General features: G+C 39.6%; 1 protein-coding gene across 1 annotated transcript in view; it reads left to right on the top strand.

Annotated features, from left to right (window-relative positions):
* The window catches only part of LOC124622025 (AT-rich interactive domain-containing protein 4B-like), a 157,185-nt gene that overhangs the window by 123,748 nt on the left and 17,640 nt on the right, over positions 1 to 15,797 (top strand). The window contains exon 20 of the mRNA XM_047147619.1: positions 12,201 to 13,262. Within this exon, the coding sequence (XP_047003575.1) occupies positions 12,201 to 13,262 (1,062 nt within the window). The remainder of the gene's footprint in view (positions 1 to 12,200; positions 13,263 to 15,797) is intronic.

The following is a 15,797-nucleotide window of genomic DNA, read 5'->3' as shown; positions in this document are numbered from 1 at the left end:
ACATTGTGAAGCAGATGAGGTAGCAACTGTAGTGTTTTGTGTGCAATCACTTCAATTTTCCATTCTGCCTTCTCTTTTAATCAATATACCAGCAAGAAAATCATTTTCACTTTTTGAACTGCTGATACGTTCTCAGAAATACTCTGTATCACTAGTATTTTCCAATAACTCGCAAATTTCATTCTTGGACACATATAAAAAACAAATCAGAAAAGTGAATGAAATAAACAAACTGGAAACCTCAACTCAAAGAAAAATAGCACAAAACAATATTAAGTAACGATACTGCACAAAAACAAAACCTTCCAATGGAATAACAAAATGTAAACAAGTATTACAAAACACGATGTTAATAAACAAACAACAGAACAGCAGAATTACCAATTGTTGACATTTCACTGCAACAACACCCGGAAAATGATAACTATCAGTGTACACATAAATCAACACTTTAGAACACCAGCAACATCTAGTGTCAAATTTTATAAGCTAAGGGAAAGTAAACAGAGTACCAATGAATTGACACTATGCCAGTAATTGCATTGATAGAGTGTAACAATAGATCGTTGCCTTGGCATTCAAAGGATTAATACAGTAAATCACTCCCTCAGCTCATAACTACACGATCATGCCTATTTTGCCTCTCAGTATACATAGCCGCCTACCCTGCATAAACAAACAACTAGTTACACAGAACCTGCTGGCTTCCATGTGGGAAGCTGTAAACAAGTAGCTACACTCCATGCACAGTTAACATGTAACACTTTGTACTGCCTCAATCATAATGCCACCAGGATGTCACCATAATTGTGAAAGCACTCAGGTAGCGTTCCTTATGACTTGCCAAAGATTTTCCTTCACCTCCACTGGAATTGCTGTGCATCTGCCCCGGAAAAACAGCAATCGCTCTACTAGGCTGTTGTCCGCATGGCAGTCGTACCTGTGCTGAATGTTGTCTCTTCTGGTAACTGTCCTGCAAACTAGCTTCTTGAGGCACTTGGTGGAATTGCCTCTGTCCAGAAATGTGTTCTTCGTGTCAGTCCAGCATCTGACTAGCTCTTGTCAGCATCATGCCCAGCCTGCTGTTAAAAACACAACGGCCGCCATGCCAAACCAGCACCATGTGACGCACTGCAAACTTGTCCCAACTCTCACTGTGGTAATTGTGCCACCCTCAGAAGATGTTGCTAGTTCCAGTGACTCCAGCTAGCTGTCTCCCTCCATCTGAAGCTGTCCCCAGCTCGACGGTGGTGGCACTCGTGACCATCACGTGCCTACACCATGTGCACTCCAGCAGCATGAGCATGACATTTCACTTGGAAGTAATCCCCGCTGTTGAGAAAATCGACTGTCAACTGTCCCGTTCGATACAGTACAATTCTGCCCTCACTCCTGAAGTCGGGCCTCCTCCCCAGCCAGCATACAAACAACATACATCAGGTCTGGAAATAGAAAAAAAGAGTCACAATCCCACATGGCCAGAGTATTCCATGCAATGATACAGACACATGACATTATCATGCCAAGCACCTTGAAATTAGATTCATTCACAGTTAGGCACATTTAAAACATAATTAAACGTGTCAAGGAGGTAGTTATATACATAACACATACTAAAATCTTAGTCATTGCTCTTGTTTTCACTGTCTAGACTTGACTGTACAACAACATGTGCTGCATCAATAGAAGTACACCAGACTGAACCCTGACAAACTTGTCCCGACTACTGTACTTCGCCAGGTGGAACAACACAGTTCAGACTGATAGGAGATTACCTCATTTTGAAAATGCAATACATCCTCACAAATAAATTCACTGTGCCAAACCGTTAAATAAACTAGTCTTTACTGACAGTGAAACAATAACATTACATATCATCTTCCACCACTTTATTCAAGACGGTTTGGCTTCCTTGCACTGAATATACTAATAATAATTCAGCAATTATTACTTCTAACGTGGTCAGCTTCTCATACACCCATTTAACACGTATCTATTTTCTTCCCCAACAATTCCTAACAGATTATTAATTGTATTCTTATAATGAATTGCTCTTGCTTGTAACCATTGCACCTGGTCCCATGAATGTGATTCACATTGCAAGAATTGCACAAGAAGTGCAAATTACGAGAGAGCCAAACTAACAACAGTGACAGTTCTACACAAGTCTTTGCGCTGTTAACTGCACCAGCATATGCATGACCTGCCAAAGCTACTGGGACAGCTCCACCACCATATTGCCCCGAACTCCTCACCTCCCCTTCCATTGCCGCGTCATACAAGAGCCCATTCTCTCTAGGCCAGGCCATGTCCGGCACATCCCTCACCGCCATGGTTGAAACATCACACAAGAAAGCAAAACACAGTCCATTATCTGTAATTTAATGCTATCAGAGTGCGCCCTCACAGGCACAGTGCAAACTACACTCTGCTAACAAAATGTTTTGTGGGGTTTAGATGGTGTCTGGTTCAAGCTGGGGGGTTGTGCAGATGTGGAGCTCAGTTTATGTTATTAAGAATACAAATTTCAGTTAACAAAATGGTAAACCACTTACAGTAGAACAAAATGTATCTTTCTGTAGCCTGAAAGAGCTTTAAGTAGATCCAAAATGGAAAAAACACAGTTAAAAATAATGGAACAAACACAAGTACAGAACAAATTCAGTCTTATGCCATCATAACAATTTACAATGTCTGGCATTCAGCATAACCAGAAAAAAAAACTGTAAAACTTATTATGTCCAAGAATACTTAGCTTTGCGTAAAAGTAACCTCTAACTACACCTACTGTCACCAGACAATTGAATTGCCAGCTACCCACAACAATGCCAAACTACCCACACTTATGTCTGAATAACTTCTTACTCAATAAATATTGACATAAAAATAATAACAAAACCTTAATGCAATGAAAGTGAGCCATAGGCTCAGTCACAAAAATGAGTAACACAATAAACTCTTAAAACCACTGGAGCAACCAGTTGATTTACGTTCACAGTGATAGGCCTAAACAACCAATTTCTGATATATACACAAAATCATGCCTACAGCATATAGTGACACAATGATACCTACTCTGCGTGACAGCAAACATTGTTGCATGCCCTGCATGCCATAAACAACAAACAGCTAATAACACAACACCCACTGACTTTCATGCAGGGAATTTTCACTTGGTGTACGGTTTGTGCAAAATACAGTGTATCACCTCAATCACAATACTATCAGGATGCCACCGTTAGCCGGCCGCGGTGGTCTAGCGGTTCAGGCGCTCAGTCCGGAACTGCGCGACTGCTACGGTCGCAGGTTCGAATCCTGCCTCGGGCATGGATGTGTGTGTTGTCCTTAGGTTAGTTAGGTTTAAGTAGTTCTAAGTTCTAGGGGACTGATGACCACAGATGTTAAGTCCCATAGTGCTCAGAGCCATTTGAACCATTTGATGCCACCGTTAGTTGTGAAAGCACGCGGGTAGTGCTCCTTATGACTTGTCAAAGCTGTTTGTTCACCTCCACTAGAATTGTTACGCATCCGCCCAGGAAGTACAATCCACAAGGTCGTCCTCCACACAGAAGCTCCGCGTATGCTGACTATTGTTTCATCCAGTAACTGTCCCATGCACCAGTTTATTGAGGCTCAGGGGAGTTGCTCCAACCAGAACCCTGTTCTTCAGGTTACTCCACCAAGTGACTAGCTCCAACAGCTTCAGTCCCAGCCCGCTGTTACAAACACCTCAGCCATCATCCCAAACTGGTGCGAGGCGATAAGCCACTCCCATCATGGTGATGGTACCAGCCTCACGGCGTAGCATGTTGCTAGTTCCACGATTATCTGGTGGTGAGGAAATCAACTGTGACATTCAACATGGAAAACTGCTGCCTGTATGAGATTATCAGACTGTTTCTGCATACACTGATGACCACAAATTTTTTTTATCATGGTAAATTTTTTGAAATGACTGACAGAATAGCCATGTATTGTCTCTGGCAGCGTGTAATTTCATTATGAAACATTTTGAAGAACACACTTCAAATTAAAGTACCTTTACTTCATCTCCCTTATTTTGTTATGTCAACAACACTGTATGATCTGGTCATATGGGATTAAAGCTCTTCAACTGTAGATTGATCATGTGAATAGTACGCACACTAATATGAAGTACACCAATGAGATGGGGACAGAAGGAAAATGGCCTATATATAAAATTCTTGGGAATGTGATGCTCAGCCAGTACACAAGGTTTTAGAATGGCACACAGAAAACTACATTAAATATCTCTGTTTCAACAAATGTTGCTAAACACAGTAATATAAAAAAGTGGATCATCATGTTTAATGAAACAAAACTATTTCCCCATGTGTCTAGCTACTGGGTTTCTGTTGCCAAAGAAGCCATTGAGATCAAGATATACAGGTACTATCTTCACCAAAACAGTCACTAAGTTCTTTAGTGATGTATGGAAATGGACACACAATGTTGGAACACTACAAAGAAACAAGCAGTGTTACCCACCCTCTAACCAAATCAGCATCACTGCTAATTTACCTCCTTTGTAGACATCAACATAACCTCTTGTAGCATATGAAAGTTCTGTGACTTGATGATTTCTCCACGAGATAAATCAGCCAACTAAATATGAAAGTGCCCTGTGGCCTATTATTAGAAGAGAACTCCTGGCTATGGTAATAGAGGAAATCATTGGAAAATTGAATTCACTAACAAGTCTGACTTGGTGCAATACTTAGCTTTCCTATTTCTGTTCATTGTTTAATTTTTAAATCCTTTATTAGTTTTTGTGTGCTTGCAAAGTTTAGTTCTTAAATTCATTGTGTTTTTTTTTGTATTTGAGAGGTATAGTGTTGTGTTTTAATAATGGTAAAGTGTACATTCGTGGAGTCTATAGTGCAGTTTGTTTGAATGGCCAATAACTGTTGACCATAGCTCAGTCAGCTGACGGTCTCCGTTGGTGAAGCATCAGGGGACCAGTGAGACACACATTTAGCTTTTTCCGTTTGTTTTCATAGTTTAATTCTGCTACTTTGTGGTGTGGCAGCAGTGGGGAATCTGGCTTGTTGCAGGGAACACTTCAGGTGTCCCTTGTTTCACTTACAGGCTCTGCTGTCAAAGCCCATTCCAGCATATACAATGTGGGGATCCACACTCACTGCAGCGTTAGTGGTGGATTGTTACACCGTCACATCACTTGAGACAGGGTGTTAGTGTTGAGGCTGATCATCTGGTCTTGCCCGTTTACTCTGTGAGTGGACAGTTGTCTGCTCGTTCAGCAGGGTCTGCACAGGCATGCAGGGAGAGCAGTTAAATGATTATCGGGAGCTCCAGTGTTAGGCACATTGTGGAGCCCTTTGCGAAACATCGTCCAGGGCCAGAAAAAATTCCATTGTGCACTCGGTGGACCTGCCGGGGCTTCACCAGAGATGTGCAGAAGGCCCTGCCTGCAGCTGTCATGGGTGCAGGGTGCAATAGTCTGGAACTTCCTACTCCTGTCAGTATCAATGATGCCTGTTGCTTGGTTACTGAGGACATCCTCAGTTCCTACAGGCAGATGGCTGAAGTAGTGGAGACATCTGGCTGACTCACGAGTGAAATCAGATCGTACCTGAAGTAGACACGCTTTGACCGTCAAAATTATAACAGTAAATTGTTGAAGTGTTCAACATAATGCCCTCCAGGAAAATTGTTGCACTCAAATTATTCTCTGAACAGAGAGCTGGCTGAAACCCGAAGTAAAAAGCTTCATAATATTAAGTGAGGACAGGAACACGTATCAAAAAGACAGATTAGAAATATAGGAGGGGGAGTGTTCATTGCTGTCAACAGTAATATGTCTATCAAGGTCAAATTTGAATATGACTGTGAAGTTATCTGAACACAAGTATTAGGCCTAGGTAAATTCAAGTTAATTATCGAAGCTATTTAAGGAACAGTCATAAGTCACGCAATATTCTTTATTAACTTAAGAATTGTGCAATCTATGACAGTTTCTAAAGTAGTAGCAATAGAAGGTTGCTATACCATCACATCAAGACAGAATGGAATAATTTTTAATTACGGGATGGTTTTACTGGCCACGTGATTCCACCATAACAGAAGCTCAGTAATGTGGGGATACCCAAATCATACAGTATCTAGAGGCAATTTTAATCTACCAAGGATAAAATGGGAAGGCTATGTATTCACTGCAGGTGGTGTAGATACACAATCTCGTGAAGTAGTCTTGAATGTTTTCTGTAAATGCCTTTAACAATTTGCTAGATAACCCACACATTGGAAATAATTTAGATGTTATAGCTGTAAACAGGCCTGACCTTTTCGATAATGTCAGTATAGAGACTGGGATTAGTGATTGTGGTCCCATCACAGCGACGATGGTTACTAAAATTAATAAATCCCTCAAGAAGGCCAGGAGACTATTTACACGAGAAAAGGATGATACAGTTTTTTAGCAACCCACTTAGATAATGGAGAATTGACATAATTTAGCCCCAATGTGACAGACGTAGAGGAATTATAGGCAAAGTTCAAATTGATTGTGAATCAGACTCTGGAGACATATGATTCAAGTAAAGGATTAAACTGAACGAAATTTGCACTCTGCAGCGGAGTGTGCTGAAATGAAACTTCCTGGCAGATTAAAATTGTGTGCTGAACCAAGACTCAACTGGGAACCTACTGTCCTCACAACTTTACTTTGGCAAGCGAGGTAGGAGAACGAGGTACTGGGTGAAGGAAAGCTGTGAGGATGGGTTGTTAGGTGTGCTTAGGTAGCTAAGTCAATAGAGCAAATGCCCACAAAAGGCAGAGGTCCCGAGTTCAAGTCTTGGCCCTGCACACAGTTTTGATCCGCCAGGAAGTTTCAAGTGGATTAACCCTCAAGCAGGTGCACTGTTTCTCATAAAATGAGCAGGTACACGGTGTACTTTGTACACATGTAAAGAATAGTGGTCTTCGTTACCAAGGTAAACATGTATTAGCAAAATCACTATTTAACACTTTCGAGACGAGCGACGTAGCTCCTATGTCGGTCCGACATTACCCCTAAAAGACGATCGACGTAGCTCCTACGTCGGCCGATTATCAGCAATGTTAACGACTCCCAGCGCATGACTTTCATATTCTGTAGGTTTAAAAGTACTTTCTGGTTATCCTAGTACCAAGAAAAAATTATAGATGGCAGCATATGTCACTGTTGGAGGTGGTACAGGAGTATATTTTGAGTCATTTGCTTTGCCGCGCTCACGCTCAACTTAACAACATGCTCGCGGCAGTTCAAAACTTTAGATTGTTGTCGGCTGATAGCTTTGCGTTTTATTTTCGTCATGGCCTTGCGAGATGAAGAAATAGTTTTTACTGAACAATAGTGGTTCAGAATTAGATGAAGAAATAGTTTTTATTGAACAATAGTGGTTCAGAATTAGATGAAGAAATTGCAGATATTGACATTAGTGATGGTAAGCTATTTATTGTCCGAATTTTCCGTAATTCTGTGGTTTGATTCCTGGTCAGAAAAAAGATAATTTTTACGGATTTTCTTATAGATGAAAACGATACTTTGGACGGTGAACCGTCAGGAAAACCTGAAGATGAGGCTGTTGACATCGTTGTCACAACAAACACAACTGGTCATTGCAATTTGCCATATTCTTCTGGCCAGTGGACAGATGACGATACAATCACTCCCCAGCTTCCTATTTTTTCTGAATCCTGTGGAATTCAAGATGGGATTGACCAACATTCTTCAGTGTTTGATTGTTTCACGTACTTTTTCATTGAAGAACTGGTGAGACTAATCAAACGAGAGGCAAACCGCTACGCTAGAATGACAATAGAGACACTAAGTGCTACAGGAAAACTGAAGCCTCAGTCAGTGTGGCGTGAGTGGACAACAGTGAAACTCAGTGAACTGTATAAATTTTTTGGTATTATTTTGCATATGTGCCTAGTCAAGAAACCAAAACTGTCTGACTACTTGTCAACAAATCCCGTGTTGCAGTCCTCATTTGCGGCAAAGTGTCTGCCAAGAGCGAGATTTTTGTCAATTCTACGAATCTTACATCTCGTAGATAAAGCAACATATACTCGTAAAAACCTGGCAGGTCACAATCCTATTCATAAGGTAAGACCTATATTCGATAGATGTGTGACCCAAAGTGGAAAGGCTTACAAGCCAGGCGAAAATATTACTATAGATGAAGGAATTTGCCCTTTTTGTGGTAGACTGAGTTTTAGTGTGTGTATGAAAAATGAGCCTAATAAATGTGGCGTAAAATTTTTTATGCTATGTGAAAGTAAAAGTGGGTATGTCCTGAACTGTGAAATTTGTTCTTGGAAACAGTGTAATGCCGATAACAGCATTTTACACATTGTAGACAGATTGTGTCATTCGTTTCATAATAAAGGTCACACATTATACATGGACTGCTTTTTAAACCAGTCCTGATTTACTGGATAATTTGTGTGTGTGGGGGGGGGGGGGGGGGGGGGGGGGGGGGACTAAGGCAGTTGGTACTGTGCAGAAAAATAGTAAAGGACTATCAAGGGATCTTGTTGGCCAGAAATTGAAAAAAAATGAACCCGTTTCGCAGATGAGATCACTTACTGTTTGTAGAATGGAAGGGCAACAGAGACGTTTTTCTTTTGACAACAAAGCATAAAATGACAGCAACAAATGTCAGTATAAAAACTAAATTTGGAATGCTGGAAAAAATAAAGCCAGACTGTGTTTTGGACTACAATAGTAAAAAAATCTGGTGTGGATCATAGCAAACAGCTAATGGCGTACTATCCTTTTGAACGAAAACAAATAAAGTGGTGGAAAAAAGTTTTCTTTCACATTTTCATGCTCATGACTGTAAATTCATATATTTTGTACAAAACATCGCGAAATACAAGCAAACATCTGGTTGAATACATTACAGAGTTAGCAGAGAACTTGGTTCACAAAGGTGTGGCCTCTTAGACTCGAGCACTTCTCAGAATAGTTCACCCATCAACAGACTAAGCGGAAGACATTTTCCAAAATTAATTCCACCCACAAAATTGTCTAAGTGGCGCCAGAGAAGGTGCAAAGTATGCGTAGAAACAAGCAAGGCCAGATATGGTAAAGTTTCAAGGAAAGACACGCGATATTATTGTGAAACCTGTGACGTAGGGCTTTGTTTTCCAAAATGTTTCGAAATATTTCATACAAAAGCCAATGTAACTGTGTGATTATTAATAAAATAAAAGTTCATATTTCAACAGTTATTCATTTAAAACTAACAACTTCAATCCTCTGTCCCTTAGAGGTCGTGAAACCTAATCCCCCCCCCCCCCTCCTCCACCACCACCACCACCACCACCACCACCACCAGTTTTTAAATGCAAAAGAGCAATCTATTTTCTGTGGTATAGAATCTGCTGTAGAAAATTCAGAAAAACTGCGAAATCGCTTAGTACCAGCCGGTTGAGCGTCCACACTCGCGCTCAGTCCTCAAAGTGTTAATATTAGTTTAATTAAACAACAATAAAATAAACTTACATAATCTGAGCTAAAGCACTGCTAAAGTAAATAATAATGAAATAAACTTTCATTATATCATTCTGTTGCCGTGGACAGGCCACAGTAATGACCAACTCGAAAAATTAAGCAGTGCAGTTGCATCAGATCCTAGGCATTGGCTTACTCGATTACTAATTACCTCATAGACAACTGCCTTATTGTGCAGTTGTGCTGCTAGCTCGTAATCTAGGTCATTTGTAAATTTTTTCTTCCATTATTTTATATTTCTACTGCTCACTTGGCAGCATGACAACATAGTTTATCACTGTGTTAACGGAAGCAATGATCAAGGAATAGGTATGGGCTTGTAATTGTGAAACAACAATGGAATGGTGCAAAACAAAATTTATTTACGGTTGGTGCACTTTATACTTAGGTGCACCCACTCGAGAGTGAAGGACAGATAGGACCCTCTGTGATGTAATAATAAAACCTGGAAAATGCTGAGGAAACAGATTGGTGTGGTTCAAAAGAGATCACGCAAATGTTGTCAGGCAAAAGTTAGTAGAAATTCATGCATCTGTAAAAAGATCAATTTGCGAAGCATACAACTACTTCCACCATTATATTGTAGCGAAAGATCTTGCCGAGAACACAAGAAAATTATGCTCATACATAAAATCACTAAGGGAAGGCTTCTACCCAGTCATTTGTCGAGCAGTCTGGGATGGATATAGAAGACAGCAGAAGGAAAACTGAAATTTCGCTTTTAAGAAATCATTCACACAAAAGAATCGTACAATCCATCCTTTGACTGTTGTACACACTGTCACATGGAGGGCATAGAAATAAGCATCTGAGGTCTAGAGAAGTAACTGAAAGAGCTGAAAACAAGTAAGTTACCAGGATCAGATGGAATACCAATTTGGTTTTACAGAGAATACTCTGTGACATTTTCCTTCTACTTGGATTTATTGTGAATCTTTCACAAATCGCAAAGTCCTAAGCAGCTGGAAAAAGCATGGGTTATCCTCTATATTTAAAGAATGGACCTGCATAATTGCAGACCAATATCCGTAACATGGGTTTGCTGCAGAATTCTTGAACACATTCAGAGTTTGAGTATAATAAATTTCCTTGAGACAGAAAAGCTTCTGTCCACAAATCAGCACAGTTTTAGAAAGCACTGCTCGTGCAAAACTCGGCTTGCCCTTATCTCACGTGATAGCCTATAAGCCATGGATGAAGGGTAACAGGCAGATGCTATATTTCTAAATTACTGGAAAAGTGTTTGGCATGGTGCACCACTGCAAACTGTTGATAGAAGTCCAAGTGTACAATTTAGGTTCCCAGATATGCAAGTTGCTTGAAGACTTTTTACGTAATAGAACCCGGTATCTTGCCCTTGGTGGCGAATGTTCATCAGAGATGAGGCTGTTATCAGGAATGCCCCAGGGAAGTGTGATAGGACCACTATTGTTCTGTATATACATATATTACCTGATGGACAGGTTGGGCAGCAATTTATGTTCATCTGTTGAGGATGCTGTGGTGTATGGGAAGGTGTCGTCGTCGTGTGGCATGTGTATACAAGCTGACTTAACGCGAGTGCTGGGAACTGTGTCACTTCAACTGGCTGTAAATAAATATAAGTAATAAATACAGCTGCAGGTATTACTGCTGCACACTTTTGTATTGTCTCTCATTGTTGTTCATTTAGCATTTCCAAGATGCTATTGTACTGGATAAACAAACCTCTGACAAAACATGCAGCCCTTGTTTAACTTATCATGTTTGACTCTTGTCTTTATCTTCAATCCTACCTAATATAGGTCCCACTCTAAGGAACAATAATAGAAAATCAGTAAAACAAGGATTTTGTATGTTTCAATCTTTGTCATTGAATCAATTTCCTTCTGGTCCTTCCCATGTATACCAGTCTTGTATCACTATTCTTACATTTAGATTTTGAATGGGTCTTGTTCATTAAAACACTCTACTTACTCCTGTCCATTTAAATACATTACATTACACATGTTGCTGTTTGAAGGGCCAGCCGGCAGTCAGAGCACCTAGTGTAAAGCTTGTGTAAATCTTCGTGCATTTGTTAATGGAATTATTAATAATTAGTTGTTTGGCAGAAGCTGCTTGTTTAGAGGATTGTTGTGTGCTATGAAAAATTTGTGAACATAACGTTCTGTACAACAGCATCAACTATTTCACATTTCTCAATTTTGAGAATGATGTGTTAACTTCTATTTGCTAGGAACTGTTCATTTCAGTCTCAAAGCTGGCCCAGTATTCCATTAACTCATTTTGTATTCAGTAGGTAATAGTCTGGAACTGTATCAGATACTGTGTGAAAGTCAAAAAACACGTCAACAACTTAGTTACTGCTATGTATTCCAGTCAAGATCATGTGGATAGACAGAGGAAGCTGACTTTCACATGAACACAGTTTGTTGAAGCCATTTTGATTCCTGCAGAAGGGTTCGTGTCATCCCCAGGAAGGTGTCTCTACATCAAAAGCTCAAACTGTCTCTCTCTTGATGGATATATTGTGTTTGTAATGTGTATCCCATTGTACTAGATTGTTTTTTCTCGTATTGGTAAATATAGTGATTGTTATACACAATTTTTAGATTTCAAACTTAAGTATTGAGTGACTTCTTCCTGTAATTTTTTTCTTTCTGTTTGGAAACAGATTGAAGTTGGTGAAGCAGATCTTCTGGACACTGCAGTAATGCCAGAAAGCCCCAAAAGGCGTCGACTTGACACAGATCTTGCTGATTGTGAAGACTGCAGTGAAGTTCCTTCCTTTGACCACTCCAGTAATAAAGCTGCTTATGCTGAACAGCAAGCATTGGTGAAATCAGATGATACCAAGATATTGCAGGATGATATCATATTGTTATCACAAAAGGAGGGAGAGCTGGAAGATGAAGATGAACTAGTGCAACAGCAAGTGCAGGAGGAAGAAGAGGAGGATGAGGAGGAGGAACAAGAGCAACGGCAGCAGCACTCTCAAGAAGAGGAGGAAGAAGATGAAGAAGAAGAAGAGGAAGAAGAAGAAAATGAAAATGAACAGGAGCAGCAGCAGCAGCAACAACAACAACAACAACAACAACAACAACAACAGGAACGAGAGGAGGGGAACAGTGAAGTAAGCAAGGAGGACGGAAATGACGAGCAGGTTGACCAGCAAGACCAGCAGAAGCAATTGCATTCGCCACAGAAACAGCAAGATAATAAACACGAACAAAAATGTGGGTGGGAAGAAAATGAAAGGAAAGATGAGGATGGAGAGGAGGCAGAAAGAGAGGTTGAAGAGGAAGAAATAATGGAGGAGGAGGAGGAGGAAGAAGAAGAGGAGGAGGAGGAAGAAGATGGTGATGATGAGGATGATTGTGATGAAAATGAAAAGAGTGATCAACAGAAACACCAAAAGCAACAGTTACATCACCAGAATGATGAAACAGAAGACGAAGAGTTACGAAAAAATAGGACCAGAGAACAAGACGTGGTAGTTTGTGGTGAAAGTAATAGTGATTCCAGAGATGTTATTCTTTTAAAAGCGAGGACAGAAGAAGTGTTAGATACAAGTTTTTCGTCACCTGTGGCTATGTCGGACAATGCTGTGACTACTCCAGTGTCAGAAGCATCAGACCTGGTGCACAAACAAGATAAACAGATGGCTCCCAGTATTGTCACAGATCCTGCTACATGTTTACTCCCAGAAAATGCTGCGCCACTAGTTGCAGAGGAGGTCAGTCACTTTCCTACCCTTTCTTTCTGTTATTCCAGTAGAAGAATATATTTTGTGTGTTGGTACATGGCTGCTGAACTTTGCTAACTGTAGAAATTTGATGAACCTTCATCAACACTTACAAATAAGTGCAAGACATAAGTGGAGACCCTTTTATGCCCCCAACAACCTGTGCTCAGACACACTTATTGCACATCATTCAAGCTGTTGCCTATTGTATCAGATTTAATTTCAACTATCCTAAATGGAGTGTGATACCTTTAATTCAAACGAAAATGAAATTTTAAGTGAAGACAACAAAAATTCTTCTGTAAGAAATTGTTCCCCACTCCCTCTAACCTCATCTGCAACCTCGCAATCATCTCTCCCTATTTCTGGGATTCTCCCTTGCTGTGTTGAGAAGTACATTAGTGTTGGTGAAGAAAATTTCAGAGCTTTGTTCCATATTGGTGATTCTGAAAATGTTTGACCTAACACATGATGTTAATGATGAGTGATGGTATTCTGTCGCTCTATCACTCGCATGGCCAGTTATGTCCTCACCTCAGCATTAGGTTTACCAATACTCTCGTTGCTATGCCCACTAGTAAAACCCTCTCTGAGTGCAAAACACTTATTTTAAATTTATTTCATTCCTTGTTGAATGATGCTAATGTCACACAATTCTCGCTCAGAAAATTCAAAGTAAAATAGTTGTGAATATCAAAGCAGCAACGGTCAAATAATTATATCCTTGTGGAGGATAATATACTTTATCTTCCAACTTTTATCCACTATGAAAAGAATGTGCCGATCTTACTGTCTGTCAGATCTTACTGGCTGTCTCTAGTGACAGCTCTTCAGTTATATGGATCAGGTTTGACTCCTCTACTAGCTGTCATAGGCCTTTCACAATTTTGTGCATCACTTTCTCTCTGGGTGTACCTGGCATACTGCTCCACCACCATAATGTATATGGTAAAGTTACACCAATGACATATGTACCTGTTAAACTACACATTTAATTAAACTTGCCAAGTTTTAGAATTTCCAAAATTTAAATGTGTGTGCTCCGGGTTTCTTGTGTATTTTTTACAGTATATCCAATATTCATGTAGCTTATAGATTCTTTCAGTCTATTAACTGAGCACATTTATGTTCTGCACATGGCGCAAAAAACTAAACTGTACCTCCATGAGTAACCCCCAGTGAAAGCAAATTAATGTCAGCAACATCTTCATCGAGCAGTTTACATCATACTTTAGAACAATCCGCAGTCCCAAGATTATTAAGCTGTGAATGAGAGTGACATGTAAGTTTTGTGTAGTTATAAATTTTTAATTCTAGCAAGTAAAACTTGTTGTTCATTCTAGCTTTGTTCCACTGCTACACAAGATGGAAGACTGACTTAAGTTGACTCAGTAAGATATCAAAACGAACCTCATTTCAAAAATTAATTTTTAAATTGAAAATCTCATGTAAAGACATAAAATCTGTGAAGTGGAGCTGCTAAAGATGGACACACACACACACACACACACACACACACACACACACACATATTTCCTGTGGATACCATCATCATCATCATCTGATTCAAATAAATATTTGATCATCTAGTACAAGCCAGATAACCAAGCTTTTTTCCTTGTTAGTGGACTAGTACTCATTTGCTGCAGTGTCTTCAGTGCTAGAGGCTAAAGAAAGCTAGAATACTGCTCAATTTTTATGTATTGACCGACAATATTTCTTCTTTCAACACCAATTTATTTAAGCTTCTTGGTGCACTGAGTTACTTATTCTGAGAGATATATATATTATAGTCGTATCACCACTGTTAGGATACAGATATCTTCGACAACAAGATTACATTTTGACATGCAAAATGACTGAGAATGTAAGATAGGATGACAGTTTTACTACTTCATTTGTTCTCCTTCTACAATGACACTACTGTCTTGGAGATGTGCTGTGCTCAAGTACCTTGCATTATTTGGCACTCGGTTAAAAGATGTTGTGAGGTTACTTTCTTTAAATAACGAATAACTATATTTAATTTTTTATGCTTTTGTTGCTGTATGGTTTAATTCATTTTTAAATAAACTCTTGCTTTAAAAAGCGATTGTATTGTGTTCTCCTACTTGTCGATCTTATTCACCTTGAAGTAATTCGCATGCTATCCCGTACTTCGATGCATCAGTTGCGGACTTGAATGGTTAATGCATTACTGGGTGTTTCAGTATGGGTGCTTCTATCAAAGCTTGCTTGGTATTCTGAAACACTTCTGATGTCCTCTCATCCCATATCCACATTGATCTTTGTTTTAAAAGGGATAATCATCATGGATCATTCATGGGTTGTCACCTGGTGAAACATCTGTAATTATTGTAATAAAAAATCATACAATTCCTGTGTTTGTTCAATTGTTAGAACATTTTACTCCCGAGATTTTACCTGTATTTGTTTTCAGAGTTCCTCGTAGTTCTCCAGGCTACAATTAGTATTCATTACTTTAGCTGTTGCTAGTAAATAAACCTTATCTGCTGATAAATTTGG

Source organism: Schistocerca americana, chromosome 1, assembly GCF_021461395.2.
Source record: "Schistocerca americana isolate TAMUIC-IGC-003095 chromosome 1, iqSchAmer2.1, whole genome shotgun sequence".
In the NCBI taxonomy this organism is placed as follows: domain Eukaryota; kingdom Metazoa; phylum Arthropoda; class Insecta; order Orthoptera; family Acrididae; genus Schistocerca; species Schistocerca americana.
Note: the sequence above shows the minus strand (reverse complement) of the source record. Positions and strands in the feature narration are given on the sequence as shown.